The 19970-nt window shown below is 39.8% G+C and overlaps 1 protein-coding gene across 1 annotated transcript; it reads right to left on the reverse strand.

Moving 5' to 3' along the window:
- Window positions 1–2118: 2118 nt before the first annotated feature.
- On the reverse strand, window positions 2119–15168 carry PRRG1 (proline rich Gla (G-carboxyglutamic acid) 1). Its single transcript, XM_008950194.1, has 3 exons — window positions 15124–15168; window positions 10421–10581; window positions 2119–2663 (listed from the first exon to the last, which is right to left on the reverse strand). The coding sequence occupies exons 1-3, from the start codon at window positions 15131–15133 to the stop codon at window positions 2142–2144; spliced, it is 693 nt and encodes a 230-aa protein (XP_008948442.1). The 5' UTR covers window positions 15134–15168; the 3' UTR covers window positions 2119–2141.
- Window positions 15169–19970: the final 4802 nt, after the last annotated feature.

A 19970-nucleotide genomic window follows, 5' to 3' on the forward strand; every position in this document is an offset into this window, starting at 1 on the left:
CATCTACTAACTCTAATAAACCTTGCCTTAGGAAGCAGTAGACAACCTAAGGCAACCTACTCTTTGTCAAAAATAAGAACAGAAAATTAAACAAAATCCTTACTTCATTTGTCAATACGTTATCTCAAGTTCTTATATAAGTGTGCATATATACACCCACTTGTGAGCACACATTTCTTTTCAGCAGCTTTCTGTAAAATTCCTTAGGGAAAAGATGGGCCAAGCCCCCATGAGACAGTGTACAGCAGCACACATCTCGGGCATTAACAGCACTTTCAAATGGCTGGCACTGGCATTTCATCCGGGGTCTTTGAAACAAGATGCAGTTTGGGTTTCAGGTGTAGGAAAGCCAACATAACACACCAGTCCTTCAGGGCTAAACACATTTAAATTGGTGCTCATTGATTAGAAGAGCAAAGAACAATACTAAAGCTAATGTCAGCCTACCTTGCTGTGGGAGGAAAGAAAACAGAAATGACTATTCATAAGCTAAACCAAGCAATGAAATTTTAAATCAAGTTGGAAAAAAATCCCCATGCTACAGCTTCCACCACCTTAACCATCACCAGTGTCTAAACCTGGCAGCTGAAAATCTGTAAAAGCCTCTAGTCTAATTGCATCATTTCTGTCAGAAATCCATGTCTCTTCAGCCTCAAAAAGTCACTCCAGACTAGTGCTTGGGGCAACGCCTGTGTTGTGTTCTTAAAAATGCAACATGGTGGGTCCTCGGGGTTCTGCTCTGTCAGGTGGGCTGTGCAGCTCACAGCTGGAGACGAGCAGAGCCGGGCTGACCACACAGCTCCAGGGTCCAGCCTGGACTAACACGCTTCCCAACACCTCTTACCTTGAGGAGCACCTCTCACCTAAGAGCTGTGAAGAAAAGGCTGGTGTACTCTGGGAACAGAGTGCACTGTAAGAATTCACGCCACGGATAAAAGCACTACATTTATGACAACAACGAAAAATGGAAGGAGTTTTATTTCATTATAAATATTGTTAACTTTTGCAACAGAAGCACCTTGTTGGAATGAATATGCTATAAATATATTTGTTGTTGTAAAAAGGTATCTGTATTCTCTGCAAAGGATTTCTGTAGCCGCTAATACAAGATGCACACACATTACATGTAGGTATGCAAGAGGCAAAAGAATATCAGGATTTGAGGAAGGGTTTTTATTTCATAGCTGGGGAAAAAAAGGCACACACGCTGAATGCTTTTCCCTTTTAAAAAGGAAAATAATACCTTTGGGTTTATGGATAATATCCCGGTTCCAGTGATGACTAAGGAAGGAAGACTAAGATCGGGATTTCATCCACTCTTGAGTATTTCAGTATTTCATTATTTACTTTTGCATGAACTTTCAAGCTCTAAAGTTAACATATGCACACTTCTCACCTCAAGAATACACAAGTAAAACCAGAAAAACAGAGAGGAAAGGCAAAACATGGACAAAAACCATGCACTAGTAAATTCACAAATTAGTATCTTGAATTGTTAGCTTCTAAATGTTTACAGAATTTTGAGTTGTAATAGAAGAACCTTTAGAATACATATCTTCTGCTAGGACTCTGAAATTATTGCTGTCACACCAGTCTACTCTTCACGAGATGCTGGTTTGAACACAAAGGCGTACTGCTCTCAGCCCTCCAAGGGACCAGGACAGGGTGCAGCATAAAACAAAAATCCACGTGACAAAAAGGAAACAACAGGAGGCAATACTGCAAAAATCAGTCCCCTTTAGTGTAATTAACTACCTAAAATATTGCTTAAGGAGTCCCTATTTTAGGCAATTCTGACAGTTTGCATTAAGAAAGGGGAGGGGAATTCCACAAATCTTGTGGGTAACGTGAACAATGTTTGGAATAAAGCCAGTGACATCCCTCAAAGCAGAGGTACTTCTGAGAAGTGTGACACAGCACCACATTTGTGTCTGCACTACACTCTCAATACCGATTCCTTATCTTTTAAGACCTGCTGTAGGGGGAAAAAAAAACACCCCACACCCAAAGAACAAGTGAATCTAAACCAGAAGTGAAGTTCATTGTACAAGTCCATTAAATTATAGAAATGCATAATAAGCCAAGATAAAGTGCTACAAAATGATTAGCAATTTTTAAAAATCCATAGCATTCCTCTAGCTTTACTTCGCACCGGCGCGGGCAGGAGGTAGTGCAGTGGCACTGGCTGAACTGGAATGCACAATGTCTTCGTATTGCGGAGGTGGATCTAAGTATTGTTCGGTTTCACTCCTCACACCGATTTCACCAGTGGCTTCCTCGTAAGAAGGAGGAGGATCACAGTTTGAGAGCCTGGTGGATATTGAGTCTGAGCGTCCATCTGCATAGCTCAGGCCTCCTGGAGAGAGCCCACTGACTTCATACATTTCCTCCTGTGGGGAATGAACAATGCTGAGCGGCGGTGGAAGAGGACCTCTGCCGTCAGCCACAGCGCCATCGCCCATCGCTTCCGGGGCTCCCCTACGCGCGTACACCGACTGTCTGCGCGTTTTCTTTTTAAACAGGCATCTCCATATGACAAAAATGACAATGAGGATAACGAAAAGGCCAATGATTAATGGAAATGCAAGGTAAAATGAATACCAGGTATGTCCTGTGTTACTTTCTCCCTGAAGTCCATTTTTGTAGACTTTCCAGAACTCCTTCTAGAAGAGCAAGACAGGATAAATCAGAAACTATAAGACAGTTCAAAAAAAAAAAAAAAATCACTGTAATCAAGTTGTTTTAAATGAATGAGGAAAACAAAAATAACCCAAAACATTTCAAATACTGATGATTAAAATGAGAACTGGTATGGATAAGCACACACAATAAACTTTCAAATTTTCTTCCGACTTGATTAGTGATACAAAAGCATTTTTTTTTTTTTTTTTTAAACCAACTCCTCACTGCTTTTCAGATTCCTGTGTCTGCACTGGATATTTACAAACACACAGCATAGACAGGACGAGGTTAAAAAAAAATTAAATAAATCTAATCAGCATGTACATCAGCACCACTCAAGGTAAGAGTTACGGTTTTGTCTGTTTTAAAATTGTAATAATATAATTTGACGGGGAAATACTGTTTCAGAATGACAGATCATTTTAGCAAAGCACAGCTATGTTATCCTGACTTCCCCCACCCTCTGGCTCATAAAGCAATTGTTATCAGCTTACTTTGAATTGATTCAGATCCTTTGTTTATAGTTAAAAATAGCTCCAGCACAATGAGAATGTTACACAGCTTCTTGTATTTTAGAAGTTTTGACAACACGGCTACAGATAAATGGAACAGAAAGTGAAAAGTGAAAATATGAACAAGTGAAAACAAAGATGAAGAGGGACACCAGTACTTGGAAGTACTCTTTGACATATTAATACGCACAAGCAGGAGCACAAAGATCATGCCACTATCCAATTTTCCCTGCAGTGAATGCTATGAAAAAAAAATACAAAAGAAAAGCATTCCATGCCTCAAAAAAATCAGTCATCCTCATCTGTAATATAAGATCTCTCCTACAGAGAAATACTTCTGCTGTTTTATAGCCATGTTTAATGTAAGAAAAAAAAATATAATTAACCCTCCCCCAAATCCATGCCGGAAACTCCAAACTCCTCAGTTTTCTTTAAAAAATGCAGAGACCAAACACTCATTCTCATGCCAGCATCTATTTAGATGATAGCATGCATCCCACATGTAAGTATTTATAAAATATTCACCAGGTAAACTGGGTATTTTCATTGCTCAGTTATTAGTAAATGATGTATTCAGGTTGCAGACTGACAGACTCTGTGCACAGGCAAATCAGATCAGTTCAGGGCTGCTGCCACATGATCAGCATTAAACAGATAATGCCACCAAAATGATCTCAGAGGCAGCTTGAGTCCAGAAGCAGCATGGCCCCTCTAGCGTGGAAGCTAAATCTGCCCTGTGCAAAGCCACGGCCAGGACACCATGGGCAAAACACATGCTTACAATGCTTCTGGATCAGAATTTACTAAGGTTAAACAATGGGCTATCCTGCAGATTTTCTTTTTAAGAAAATCAATTCAATTGTTCTTATCCCTATCCTTGGTGGAAATTCCAAAAAGAAAAACATTTTAATTCCTACAGCAATCCAGGATTGATTGGTTTTCCTAAATTTCAAGGCTTGACATCACAAGCAGGTTATCACAGCACCCCTCCTTCATGTAAGCCCAGGTCCAAATCATCTAAGCTAAGTCAAGTAGCACTGACTTCAGACAAAGTAAGCAAGTCTTTGAAGATAGACTAACCTCTCTAACTACTTAGAATCATAGAATGTTTTGGGTTGGAAGGGACCTTTAAAGGTCATCTAGTCCAACCTCCCTGCAGTAAGCAGGGATGTCTTTAACAAGATCAGGTTGCTCAGAGCCACATCCAGTCTGACCTAGAATGTTTCCAGGGATGTGGCATCAAGCACCTTTCTGGGCAACGTGTTCCAATGTTTCACCATGCTCACTGCAAGAAATTTCTTTATATCTAGTCTAAATCCACCCTCTTTTAGTTTAACTCCATTACCCCTTGTACTGTTTTAACAGGCCCTATTAAAAAGATTGTCCCCATCTTTCTTATAGGCCCCACATCTCTACAAGGGCCTTCCTTGAAGCACTGTTCAACAGTGAACTCAGTATCAACCACGTGGACTTCAGAAAAACATACTTGCGGGGGTAAACTAATATTAAACAGTGACATTAGCTGCACAACTGAGGACTTTTGGGATCTCCGCATGATAAAAACCAACAAAACCAAACACCTCACCTCTGCCCACCCTATCACCAGGCAATTCAGATCTGTTACATGCTAGCTTTCCATCTCATTCGAATACAACCAACTAGATTCTTTAGTGGAATAAATAACAACTATATTATGTTAAAAAGGCAGAAAATTATGATTAAATACTAGCAAGCTTCCCACTTGACTGTTCTGTTGCCGTGACAGCAGCAAAGGAATAAAATGGCACAATGTTGGTTTTGAGACCAAAGTTGCAGAGGTTTACTGAAAGTCATCATATATACTGTGCGAGGATGTTTCATTTTAAAGACCCTGTGGGGGAGAAAGATAGTTTTGATGAAAAAGAAGAATTCACACTTTTCCCCTAGCGATATATTCCGTTTTGCAGATGGCAGAGGAAATACACCTTCTTGAATGGAAGGGCAGTAAGTTGTAACTGGTACTTTCATATTGTTGTCATGCTACTTCTAGCTCAGTTCTGTTTGATGGAGAAAACATCTCTGTACCTTCTTTAGAAAGCTGAAGTATCTCTCCTTGTCACCCTGCAACATGGCAAAGCAGCAGAAAAGCAGTTCACAGAGTGGCAGGCAATTAGCTCAGAAAAGGGTTATGGAGGATGTTCAAGCTGATGTTGTGATCAGACAGGTGCAAGAAGAGCTTAAGGTAAGAGTTTAAACTGCCTTAAGGATGAAAGTAGTTTAGTGTCCACTTTCGTTTACATGCAAGTCAAAGGAAATTCTAAAATAGTTTAGACACCTCCCTAACCCCCATCAAAAATTACAGAACTTCATGTCTAAGGCTGTTTCACAGAGAAGAATAACGTTCTGCAAATGGGTGAAAAATACTAACACATAAACACTTTAGTCATTAACAACAAAACAAAATGACATTCTTTAAATTTTCCTACTTGGGAAGAAACAAAAACAGACATCAAAAAAACAACCCCACAGAAACACACCAAGCAAAAACTTACTAGCGTACTAGACCCCAGGTTTCCAGCTTGCATTTTTGCAAGCCAGATCTCAAAGAGAAGCATAAGGACTGTTAGTTCCAGACTGATGGAATTTACAGGAACTGCAGGAAACTAATACTTCAGGTTTGAGTTGTGTAACTGCCAAGCAGCTCCCCCTCTGCTCTGTCATCCCACAGCTATGCTGCTGCACTGTGAAGTGTGGGCACAGGAGGAGAACAAGCCACCTGGTCAAAGTCAAATCACATCCAACAAAATCCACAGAGAACCTCGGTGAATTTCAACAGTGTGAGGATTTGTACAAACTACTATGAAAAAAACACAAGAAGGGGAAATAGTGAAAACCTAGGAAGCAGCTGTAGAACACTCACAGAAAATTAAAAAGTAATTTTAAAACTGGAAAACTCACAGCACAAACATCCCTTGCACAGTTGCTGGTCTCTTAAACCAACAATAAAAAAGACTTTCTTTCCGCTTCACAAAATTATGAACTTGGGATTTATGAAAAGGACACTCCAGTAATAATTTATCCTGAAGTGCTGTACAGCTGGAAATATCAGGCATACATGCTTTAGAAGGCTGAAAAACTAAGTCAAGTAAGCCACAGAATCAGGTAACTGCAATGGAAAAGACTTAGAAAACATCTAACATATGTTCCCGCCAAGAACTGCTTTTCTGAATGTCCCTCACTACTTTAGCAAATCCGGTGTGAAATAATCAAAAGGAATTCTCAAGAGCATCCCACACAAAGACAGTTATGGCAAATTTGCCATAATTTTGTTTCCCTTTTGTTTCTAATACTCTTCAGAACAGAGTCATCACTAGTCAATGGGATCAGTTTGAACACTGAATCAATAGGGGATGCACATGAAAGTTAAGAGACTTGCACTCTGCCGTGAATTTCACTGGAGGCCTTTACTGCATTTGGCAGCACTGTCAGCCTCAAACGATTCTTGGTCAATTGTCTGACTGGTTTTAAAGGTGGACTGATAACATGCCAGCTCAGTAGGCAGACGATGCAGACAAAACAATAATGGAAGCGAGTGCACCAGCTGCACTGTTTTCCTCTGCTCTGCCCTCAATTCCAGGTGGCAGGAAAAGCTTCACCTCTTCTTTTCTCGGTATTTATCCAGCATCCATAATTAGACACAGACTGACGCTAGAAATCTTACCTGATCACATCATTTTAGATCTGATGCTGACAAGTTTTGAGCTGCTTGCTAAGCTTTTTAGCATTTTGTTTGCTTGTTCATTTTGCTTGAATAGAGCTATACAGAGAAACTTGCAATTTCTGTAATACAGAAAATTTGTGGGAAGCACAAATAAAGACCTCTGACTTCTAGCTTTTAAAATCTTCATTCAGTATAATAAAAAAAAGAGTTAATGGAAATAAAATGTTATCATGCAAAGTATCTGGGTGTGACTGAAGCCTCTGAAGAAATCTGAGTCTCCTGACGACCTTTGACAGCTAACCAGTGACCACACACAGTGCTGCCTGCAGGCTACAGCTACTACAAATAAACAGCTTTACTAGATCAGACATAGGGTTCACCTAATCCATTACCTTCTCTCTGACAGCAGCCATTAGAGACCGCTGAAAGAAGAGTTCAGACATAAGCAGGCAGTGATACTCTCCCAGCTTCCATGTATTTGTACTTCAAAAACTCCCATTAGCAAAACCAGCCCCTTTTATTCAATGGTTCCAGACTGATCTATCTTCTGTTCATTTGTATCGTTCTTCTCTGAACCTATACAAGCTTTTAGGATCCGAGATATCTTGTGGTAAGGCAGTCCACAGCTCTGTTATCTGTGGTGAGAAGAGATATTTCTGTTTGCCTGGAACATGCACATTCCAGTTTCCTTTGAGACCCTCTTAGCTCTCCTGTCACAAGGATGGGGAGTGGCTGACCTCAGTTTAATCTTTATGCTCCTCACAGACATCATCCTATATTCCCTCATTAAACTCCTTCCTAATCTACTGCTGTTAGAGATTTTTTTTTCACATCTTTTGCCAAGTATCACACTCCTCAGGTCCTTCCTCAGCTACTAATTTGATTTTTAGGAGATCAGAGCTATACATGGCACATTCAAGATACAGGTGTGCAATGACATCATCAGGTTGTCCATTTTGATCCTTATTCCTTTATTTGGATTCTCTGCACTGAGGTTTTTATTTTGTTTGACTATTGAGCATTAAATTCTAGTCTTTCTAGGCTCAAACTCAGATCTTGTATCTTCCATTCAATCATATACATAATGAATGTTCACTTCCCGTCGCATGCATTACATTTGTCAACAGTGAATTTCATATTTTATTTTATCCACAGAGTCCTGCAAATTCTCTTTGCTCTAGCCTTAATAACAATGGTATTACTTTATAATTTTATATAATTCTGAGGCTATCAAAATCCACAAGCCCACACAACGTTTCCCTGACAGCTATGCATGTACACTTTACACACACACAATGCTAACTTCCACAAAAAACTCATGCATCAAAATAACTTGAGGAAATTGCTAATTGTGTTATTTGAATATTACAAATCCAGATGTTGAACACCTGAAAATCAAAAACCTGTGTGCTATTTTTATCTGTTGGGAAATAAAGAAATAAGCTACATATCCTATTTGAAATCCAGTCTATCTATACTATGAAATCATTGCATCTTTGTTACTCTGAACATACTGTATCATGATCCTAGTCTGCTGCACCCACTTCCTTCCCCTGGGACACAGACATTAAGTCTCAAATGGCTGTAGGGATGGACACTGCTGGGTGACAACAGACTAAATAAAGCTGGTCAGGCACCACTGCACATGAGCAGAGCATGGCCCACTAGCAAGCCATCAACAACAGAACAAAGCAGCTAGGCAAAAATGATGCACTAATAGAAATGGATAAAAGGTCAGGACCTTACTGGAAGCTTCTTCTCCACTGTGACACAAAGGTTGTGGCAAGAGCAGAAATGTAAGCATTTCTATTTTACTATTTCCCAAATATCTCTGCAAGGGAAATACTATCTGCTAAACCACAAAATGATCCTAAACAAGGGAAAAGAAACTAAAAAAGAAAGAAAAAAAAAAAGAAGCTAAAAGAGGCAACATGTTTAGGCTATGCTTTCTCTAGTGACTTGAACTTCTTGCACTACTTAAGCAAAAGTGATACTGTGTTAGAAATGCGTGTCGTTGCACACTATTCTTAGTTACACAATGAGCTACCACTAGGAATGTCCACGCCAAGCCAAGTCTGGGAGGTAAAAACATGTGTGTGCATGCACTTTAAATCTTCTTTCTGAAGAAGCTGTGAAGAGACACTGCATGCCCTACGACCTCATTTCAATTGATCAGAAAGTTCTTATTCCAGTCTTATCCATCTCCACAGACACGACCTCTAAGAAAAAGATGCCAAGAACTTCAAATGTTCACCGGGCCTTTACCCATTGCTATTTTTTGATGTACAGCTTAGCCACTGAAGGGTGGAATGCATCACCTGTGTAAATTCTGGAAGAAATCAGCAATGCTCCCTGTGTCTGTTTGCCCATTAATCCATTTGCCTTGAAAATATAACTTCCCCATACAAAAACATAAGGGACAGAAGCTTTTTTTGAAGATAGAGTTTCTGAGTCACATTTTCTATCACCTGTTTTTCACTTAAGCACTAATTTCATTCATTTCTATCTTGAGTTAAAGAAAAATACAATTCTTGAATGTATTGCATTAAATAGGGCAGATGCCACCATCAAAAACCTGTGTGCTATTTTTATCTGTTGGGAAGCAATACAAGTTATGTTGTGCATGATGTGCAGCTATTGCTTACGGAGCCACTAGCCCATAAAACACTTTTAATTAGAGAAGCCAAGAGTATTATGCAAAAATTCTATGTGGGCAGTATCTGCTTCATTCCTGTCAAGTTAATGTATCACTGCCCTTGTGTAACACATGGTAGCACTGAAACTGTTGCTCTGTCCATGTCTTAGATCACTGCTGCTTAGCAGTATGCTCTGGGAGCTCACAGATTTTAGCCCTAAGGTGGCCACTAGTCTTTCTGTATTTTTAAGATGATTAATAAGTCTGGGCACTGAACACTTTAGCCAGATACACCAGCACCTAGGTGTACTTTAAGGTGTGTTCTAAATGGAAAACCTTTTGAGCTGGCCACTCATTTCGTGTGAACATATTGAACATCCAAGTTCTTCCAGAAAGGGTGAAATAAATGAAGCGTTGTGCCTGCTGCTTCTGTATATTCCCTGTAACAGTCCCAATCCCATTATTTCTTCCAAGCAAGACAACTGTGTTTATGATATCCAGACTTCAGTGTGTGATGATAGGAGAACCAGTGCATATGCAATTTGGGTAAATACTGCTGCCAAAGAGATGACAGTTTTGCCTGCCTTTGCTCAAGTGGAGGGTATTAATTCATGTTCCTTTTCTTCCTTGCTGCAAATCTGCACGACACTTATAAGCATAGTCACCTTTGAGCCTTCAACCTCCTTCAAATACAGTTTAATTGGGAAAAAGGACTTAAAAGTTATTGCTGTGCAGTCTATCCTCTATAAGAGACGTTATTTGTGTAAAGAAACAAGCCAAAAAGAAAAGCAAATCTAATGTGATGTTGGAAAACACACAAGCATTCAAGCATACACAAAAACCATTTTATCAGTACACCAAATCCATCTTTAAATACACACCAAAACTTACCGTTTTTTCCTCATTTTCAAATGCTTCTCTTGCTTCCTCATAGCTACAGATTTCTTCTATGCATTCACGTTCTATGTCACCTTGCTTTATTTCTTCAAAAAATGTGTTGGCTCTTGGGTATCTTTTTAACACAGAATTGGCTTTATCCTCTGTTAAGAAAACTGAATAAGAGGAGAGACAAAAAAGGTCACTTCTAAAATAGATATCCAAAGCCTCATGCTAAAATTGCTCAAAGAAAATGGGCTTCTGAGAAATAAATAACTTTTTCAAAGTCTTACCCTTTATTTAATATGAAAAAGGCCTTTCCTAGTCTTGTTCACTACTGTTAAGTAGTTGGACCTACAATTTCAGTAGTTCCTGCTATAATGTCATAAAGGCAAAGGACCTCCACTCAGCATCACAGTCATGTGCTTAAACAAGACTGAAGCTGGTGCCCAAGCTTCATGCTCAGAGGAGAGGCACATGCTCAGCTCATGTGACTTCTTACACGAACATGACACAGGACAAAGAAATCCTGCTGGTGAACATCCAAAAATATATTTGCAACTGCCTGAGGGCATCACAGCCAGAATGCTCTGAAGTTCTTGATATAAATATTTATGAATAATACCCAGAGTTACACATACCAGAACAGCTGCATTTATCAAAGTTTAAGTCTGTAGGTTTTCTTCAGCAACTTTGAAGCAGTTTTGCTCCCTTCACTCTGCCGTGAAACAGTGACCCTTTTGAGGAGTGGGGGGAAGCAGCCTCTGTTCTCTTGAATCGTACACAAAACCTTGGCTTATTTGATTAATCAAATAAAACAACCCCACAAGGACAACTAATGTTCTGACACAGCTATTCATTCTTTATTTGCTTTCCTTGGTCTGTTCAAGGAAGAGAGCTGGAAGCAACCTCTTTTCTTCTGATATTCCAGCTTTCATTCAAATTCCCTGATCCAATGATTTTTGCAGTAAGAGACAGCAACTGGAACACTCTGAAATTTGGCAGACTGAATTTCCTGAGAGCCAATGTGTAGTGAATGATGGAGGGATTCTCCAGGTATTTCAGGTCAAGAAGCAAGAATGTCATGTCAATGCAACCCTGGTTTTGGGCTCACTGTCAGCAGGAGGGGCTAGCTATTCAATGCACTGCCATACTAATACACTCATACCACTTTCACAGAATCATAGAATGGTTTGGGTTGGAAGGGACCTTAAAGATCATCTAGCTCCAACCCCCTACTACGGACAAGGACACCTTCTGCCAGACCATATTGCTCAAAGCCCCATCCAACATAGTCTTGAATGCTTCCAGGGAGGAGGCATCCAGAACCTCTCTGGGTAACCTGTTCTTCCAGTGTCTCACCACCCTCACAGTAAAGAATTTCTTCCTTATATGTAATGCAAATCTCCCCTATTTCAGTGTGAAACAATTACCACTCACCCTATCACTATACTTTTAAGACTCCCTCCCCATCTTTCCTGTAGGTGCATTTTAAGTACTGGGAAGGCTGATAGAAGGTTTCCCTGGAGCCTTCTCTACTCCAGACTAAACAACCCCCGCTCTCAGCCTGTCTTCACAGGAGAGCTGTTCCAGCCCCCTGATCATCTTTGTGGCCCTCCTCTGGACCTGTGCGAGTAAATGCACTTCTTTTTTATGCTGGGGGCCCCAGAGCTGAACAACAGTACTCCAGGTGGGACCTCAAGTGTGATGTAGAGGAAGAGAATCACCTCCCTTGACCTGCAAGTCACACTTCTCTTGATGCAGCCCAGGATGTGTCCCCACACAATTTCTTGACCTAGGCAATCGATTTGGCATTGGTCCATTTACAGCTAGTCTGGCACCACTGATATACTGTGAAGATAAACTCTCACTGTCTGCTGATGGGACACAGACAGACTGGTTTAAGCAATGATTTATCTATGATTTTATATAGATCAGTTTGCTGGGTTTTTTTTCTTTTTTTTTCCTCCCTTAATCATCCATTTTTGAATTTTAAGACAGGGTGGCAGCAAGCCTACAAAGACAATCAGTTATGCTTTTGGTTCAGATAGATGTGGTGGCATTTTTCAGCAATGAAGGCTATAACCACGATTAGGCAGACCCACTTTAAATTCGTTTTGCTTAGTCTCTGCAGTATACTTTGTTATAAATCATTAGACAGTCACCTTCCTTTTGCAAAGGATTAAGTGAAGATTTGAAGATTAAACTCCAAACCACCGCTCACTCCTATTCTTTCAGTTGAATACATGTAGTATGTACACGCACCACACAAATTACACCATTCAGGATGTTACCAGAGGTTCTGTGCATAGAACTCCACTATGGCACCTCCTGCAATTTTAGTTTTCTACAGCACCACAGGTGAGCACATGGGCATCTCCTATTGTGTAATTTCACTGACTAAATGACGTAGAAAATAATTTTTAAAAAAATCTCTTCAAAAAGAAAAAAAGGATGGCTTTTTTTCCATTTCACACACAATTCTCCTGCCTAGCCTCTAGGCCTGAAGAACTGGGTTTATTTGAACATGCCTTAGTGATTGCCTAAATGTGATGAGCTGAAGGACTCTTCCTCACCAGGAAGTCAGCATGCAGCCATGCATGGAGATGGACTGCCAGTGCTCTACCTACTTCTCACCAACTCCTCCCATGGGCATTAAAAACCTGAAGCAGAACAAGCAACAGTCCAAACTTTTAAGAGTGTCCATCTGTGGAGTCACTGAAGAGTAGATAATGCACTATAAATCAAGTTTACCTTCTTTCAGCAGATAAAACCTAGGGAATTTCATTTCACAGCTGGAATCTGTCCCTTTTTTGTTTAGCAATTCGTATTCACAAAGCGCCTTCTCTCACAATACTGTGTTGAAAATGCATACATCACAGAGACAAAAGAAATGAGGAAAGATTTTTTACAGTGAGGGTGGTGAAGCACTGGCACAGGTTGCTCAGAGTTGCTAGAAGCCCCATCTCTGGAAATATTCTAGGTCAGGGTGAATGGGGCTCTGAGCAATCTGATCTCATTAAAGATGTTCCTGCTCACTGCAGGGGGGCTGGACTAGATGACCTTTAAAGGTCCCTTCCAACCCAAAGCATTCTATGATTGTATGAAAAAAAGCCCGCTGAGAAAAATAAACACGCCTCATTAATTCTGCATGTATCTGGTAAATAATGATCTATGATTTGTCTAGATCAGCAATGGCTTTTGGCCCTGCGAGGCTTAAAAAAAATGAAGTACATTAGTTAGTTTTGATTTGACATTTTTAAAGATACGCACACTTCTAGTGACTTTAAATCCTATTGAGAATATAAAAGTAGCAAGGCAGCATAAAAAACATACTCTGATCAAAGCAATCTTGATGGAGATACTGAGTAAAATACATGAGAATCAGTCATTGCCTGATGAATTCTATACAAAGAGTTAATGGAACCATGTTGCAGAAACCACTTTGACTTCTTAGTATTCTAGGACCATCACCATGTAGACATTCAGTTATAATTGTATAGGAGTGTGTTAAAAAAAAAACCTTTGGGTTGGATGCCTATCTAGCCAAGCTGCAGCATGGCTGAATTGACCACGGCTGTTACTAAGGAGCTGAAGATAATCCGGGAAGAATTGCATGGGACAAGAATACAGTAATGGAGCAAGATTAAACTTAGTTTTTCCACTTTATTAAGATTAACTAGCAAATACAAGATAAAGGAAAAAAAAAATCAAGTTTATGATTTTGGCACTGAATAGACACAGAAACAATCTAAAATATCTTCCCCTTCTCCAATTTCTGTAGATTACAGATGAAGATAAAATCATTCCAAAGTCTTAAGTTTCACTTACTATTCTTGAAGAGAGTAGTACAGTCAGATCAATGTATGATACATTCTCCAGAAAAAACAGTGTGCTATCCTAATAGTGAAAAAATACTCTAGCGAGGTGAAATTCAGACAAAAATCAGAAAGACAGGCAGGGACACGAGAGGATAAATGTGTCTCAGCCTGCCAGCTGAAGCTGTCCCAGACAAAGAAAATGGGCTTCAGGTCTTTAGTGACAGAAGGAACAGGGAGCAGCAGCGTGGGAAAAGTATTCCGAGACACAGAAAATGTTGCCAAAGCAAAGCCCAGGGCACCCTGGACTCCAAACCCAGCTTTACTGAGATCATTATTGAGGCTTCCTTTTTCTGACTCTTCACCAACACCCGAGCAGAATAAAACCAACACTAAGTACTAGAAATAAACATTTAATTTTAAATTCAAAGCTGCAGCTTGAATGCTTCCATAGGAGATCTTTATAAAACTATTTGTTTTGCACAGGGCAGAAGGGAGAAAAATGATTTGATCATTTATTTATCAAGTTTAAAAAGCGACTTCTGCTTTGAGAATCTGCAGTTACTGGGACAAGCTTGAGAACAGTTAAAACTGAAGTACTCAAGGCTGGAAATTCCGTTCTTTGGTCTTCATTCTGCAGCCAGATTTCAAATGAATCTGTGATGATTATCATGGTCTGCATATAATAGCTCTGTCACAAGAGTAGTATGATTCCAGTTCAGTTTGGTGTGGGCAAAAATCTGCATCATTATGTGATACCAAACCCTGTACAATAGCAGAGGACATTTTTTTTTTTGTGAAAACTGACAGGGATCTTGAGCAGAGAACAGCTTTTGGGGGTGTTAATGCTCCCTTCATAGGGAATAGTAAAGAATGTACGCTCATCATTAACAAACTTACCACTATCCATGATGATTACTGTCAAGGCAGGCAACTTGCAAATATCAAGTCTGTAAATAAAATAGGAAACACCCTGTTGAGTTTGTGAATTATGAACAACTTGGAAAATTTCTCCTGATTCTCAAGTATTATGATAAATATTTCAGTGTTGGACAGCCCATGATCAAGATCAATGCCTCTTCTGAGTTGTATCACTACTGCATGCAGACTGATTTCAGTAGTCTAGGAATACTAGCCAAAAAAGATAACTTTTGTAAAATGGTGACTTCTTTTACCTTTTTCAAAGTTTTCCATATTTAGAAAATGCAAAAACGCTAATTTGAAGTAGGCGTGTATCATTTTAAATAAATCTGCATCCTCTCTTTTACCTAACTGAACTTGAAAGGTGCTACATTCTCCACTGTAATTACTCATACCTTATCTAAGACTTAAATTCACCCTGCAGAGATCATCAAGTCAACTCACTATCTTTAGTCTAAGGATCCAATCTTTTGAAATCAGAATGTACACATGCAAATTCATTCAGAGCCTGCTACCGATTAAAATAAGATGCCTGCATAAATTTCAAAGGCAGAACAAGACCTGCAGTTTGGCAAAGGGACTTGCAATACATGAGACAATCCCAACCTGCCCTACAAGAACTTACATGTACTTTATACCTCGTCTTGGAAAGGGAACAGACAAGAGGTGCTCTCAGCCAAGAAAATGCCTGAAGTTCATTGCACCCACCAGATAGAGAGCCGACAATAACTGTGGCTGAGGGCAGCAGGAGCAGTTTGAGGGACAGTTTTCAGTTTCTTGGAGTCTTTGTTAGTATGGGAAAAGTTAAGAAAAATCAAAGCTTTCAGTGAAGTACAAGCAAGGTGCAGCTGCTACCCAAGTTGGTAGAACTCCATGAGGTTACGGGTTTTTTTAACTAATAAATGACCTACATTAACCTAAAGGTTAGCATTAGTTCTACTTCAGAGGCCGGGTACACACCAATATATCACACAGTGCTAATATCCCCTCCGTAAACCCAAAACCTCATAAGCAAACCTCTGTATTAAAAAAAAAAGTGATAGCTATGCACAAAGGTTGGCCACAGCTGCTGTAATAAACAAAGAGGGAACATTAACACTTCCAGTGTGGCCTGTCCAACACTAATTCATCATGCAAGAGCAGACTGCAGCACTTCTAAGGACTTCTGCTGAAGTGAATGAAGCTCTAGAAAGACAGTCCAGTCTGCTAATGAGATTGTAGGATTTGGACTACAGGACACGTGGGATGGAGGAATAAACTGATTTTAAAGCAGTTCATCAAATCTCTGTAAAGGTAAATAAATGTGAATAAACAGCAAATAATACAGCACTCCTAAATCTCAACACCATATCATTTAGCTTCACATTCCCAGGTATTGTAGTGTAACAGAAGCAGAGGGATTAAAAAACTTCTTCAGAATATATATAAACTGTTCTAATAGCCTCAATTTTTCTTAGCAGGCTACTCTAAGGAAAGAGAAAACTGCCTTTGCCACCTGCTTCTTGAATAAAATTAGTGTTATTTTCTGGGTAACCACATTATTACAACCCAAATATCTGTGCTGAAGAAATCGCCAAGCTTTTAATAATAAACCAGTGACAAAAAATGTTGGCTACTGGTACGACTATTCATCTGTTATATCATGAGTTTCTTTTGCCATTTCTTACCCACCAGTTTCAGGTAGCTGCTTCTGCAACAGCCTCTCAAATCGGATTCACATAAATAGATGAGCAAGATGTGAGCGCTCACATGCTCTGTTGAGAAGCAGTAATATGGTGCCTGAAACGCACCTCGCTGGGCTTCTCCTCTCTAATGGGGACGTTTTCCTGCATTAAATCTCAGTTAATCTTTAATATTTCACCCTTTTAACAAATAACTTGGATGTAGATTTCAACAAAGTGGAAAAAAACACCAAACACACGCATCCAGATCTATGGTCACCGAGTCACAACTATATGGCTCTGTCTACTGGGCCAGGTGGTGGAAATGGGGACTAACGTGCCTCCCCCAGCTATGGGACACCTTCCAGCAGAAGCAGAGTGTGACACTGCCTAGGTGTGCAGTGCTGCCTTGGCAGCTGGCACAAGATGCTTGGTACATCGTGGTACTTGGGAATAAACATCAGAATACTGACGTACGCAAATTGGCAATTTGGGGAAAACACGGAGGAGAAGAAAAACGCAAAACACCTTTTATTTTTTTCAGTAGAAACTAAGGCAAGTATATTATGAGCTACCGACTAAAGATTTGCTGAATCAGCAGCAAAACAAATTACCTTTCCCTTCACCTTTCCTTCAGGACAGAAGGAAACAGTGTGCCCCTCTCTAGGAAATATCAAATACCACTTTCCAGTGGCTGTGGTGCAGAAAGGTCCCTTCAACAATTTACATTAGATTCTTACAGCAATTACAAGTATTTAGAGCTCTCTGGAACTAATTATACCCATTTTCCTACACACGTGTGTCTTTTTTATGCTCATCTGCATTCCCTCTCTGTATCTCCCCAAACTTCTCCATTTCCAAGCTCCTACAAAACATAGCTAGCTTCCTGCTATGACACCCAAATACCTACTGGGTCAAGAGGTTGACTGGAGGCACAGGCGGTGGTTGCCCTGCCACTACATGGACATAACACTCAGAGAACAGACTCTCCCACTACAGAGAAACCGCTTGGGTCTTTGCCCTCTGCTTAACTGCCCCTTCCCCTACGGGGAAGTACCTTAATTATATTTTGGTCCTCTACTCTCTGAGAGTCTTGGTTCAAACTGACTAGAAGTTCAAAGGTTGTTTGGAAGAAGGGATCGAACACAGACAAGTACATACATTTTTTTTTTACCTTCACATACCAGCTAATAAAACTGAAAAGCGCTGGCAACACTACAGGAACATCCTGACTCGCTTCTGACTCATTTATTCCTCTACCTGACTCTTTATTTAGTTTCCTGCTTTTAAGTCATCCTGAACCTTACTGAAGGCTAGGATAGTCCTGTGGTGTTAGAGCAATCTTCTTCATATATATGCACAAATTCAAGAACAAAAAAACCTCACAGGTAGTACCTTACTAGTGACACCAATATTTATTGTTTCAGGAATCCCTCTTCCAACTATCTTTTACTTTTTACAGCCTCCACACCCTCCAAGAGGTTACACGTTGCTTTGCATTTGCTTGTGGAAAAAGTGACAGCAGGGTGGAGAGCACAGACAGCACTATGGCCAAGCTGAGCATCAAATGTTGAGTTCAGTGGCAAGCTGACACACTCAACCAACAGGTGATCTTTTCTGACTGCCTTCTTGACTGCCAGTATAATGGTAAAAACCAGAACAAAACCCAATCAACCATCCCCTTCTAGTAGGAAATATAATTACTCAATGGTAAATACAGTGGGTTCTAAAGATATGAGACAGCAAAGGAGACACACCAACAATGCCCATACAATTTACCAGCAGTATTCTGCTCACCACCAAAGGCTGTAGCATCTTACTGAGGACACACATTTTGCATGAAAGTTTAAGGAACTAATGCGGAACAAACCAATGTGTACATTTCTTTCCACAACTATCCTAAACACTTCTCCCTCAACCCTGAAAGTGTCCAAACCTTATATAGACTATGCATAAGCACAAAGCATAAAACTTTTAAATATTTAAAAAATATTTTTATTTACATTTCCAAAGGTGGCCATCATATTCTAGCAGTGCAGTGTAACCCTTAAATTGGGAAGCTGACTCGTTTCAGCATTAAAAGTTACTGGCTCAAGGCAGTATTTCTGCAAGATTTTGTTGCATTGGTTAAGATAACCATATTCAGTCACTGACTGTCACGTATTCTAGAGAGACAGAATATCAAGAACAAGGCAAGTCCTTAAAGGAAGGGATTACAAAGAGAAGGGGAAATTAAGGATAACATAGAGCAGCAGCGTATTCTCCTTGGCTCTGTTTCTTATTTTCTGTGTTAACAGGGGAGGCTTTTTTGGAAAAAAAAAAAAAAAAAAGAAAACATTAAATAATTACACAGGAAGACAGATTACAATTATCTGACTGCCATTTATTACAAATGTGTTATGTGCCTACTTAAAAAGTCCCAGTCACATCATGTGTTTCTTTCACATCCTTGGGAAAAATGTTAGAGAAGACTACAATTTTATTTATAGTCTGTTTCAAAAGAATGTTTTCCCAAGGAAAAGTGCACAAAGAATTTACATGGATTCAAATGCTGGAGAAATATATTGATTTTCCTCTGAACAGGAAGCCCATAGTCTAAGGATACGGGAGAAGCCTATATCTCTTAAGTCTGGTTTTCTTGCAACAGTAAGGTTTTCCAGGGAATTTGGATGGGATAAAGAGGAATAGAACACTTTTGAAATTACTCTATCAGACCAGGACACAAAAGATTTGTCCCACCTGGCACCTTACCCACATGGGACAAGAAGAGTGAAACAGAAATCAGAAAAAAAGCCTTCGACTTTGTAGATGTCATCTGACCAGAGCATTGTAAAATATAATTAATTTTGATTACACATAGGCCTGAAAACACAGATCAGATCACTAAGAGAAACCTGCACTTAGTTGACTGCCATTACATCTTAAAACCAATGAAATCTATCATTACTCACAGAACTAGCATGCCGACTACAGCTCCCAAACACCACCCTGTTAGCACAGAGAAGGTCATTCCTCACATCTGCAGGTGGACAGGACTTCAGCTGGCTGAGACTGAAGTCTAAGCTTCTGCCTCAACTTCATTACTCTTGCTTTACTTGGCCTTTTTTGCTGGTTTAAAGCTGTGACAGTATTCTTGCTGGTTATTCTCCGATTATTTCCAGGCTC

This window comes from Merops nubicus, unplaced genomic scaffold (genome assembly GCF_000691845.1).
Source record: "Merops nubicus isolate BGI_N331 unplaced genomic scaffold, ASM69184v1 scaffold12, whole genome shotgun sequence".
NCBI lineage: Eukaryota > Metazoa > Chordata > Aves > Coraciiformes > Meropidae > Merops > Merops nubicus.

Bases quoted from the DNA above. Each gene is read 5' to 3' on its own strand.
- PRRG1 (XM_008950194.1), bottom strand. The intron at 2,664-10,420 runs GTAAGTTTTGGT...TTGCTCTTCTAG, and splicing joins TTGAAAATGAGGAAAAAACG to AAGGAGTTCTGGAAAGTCTA.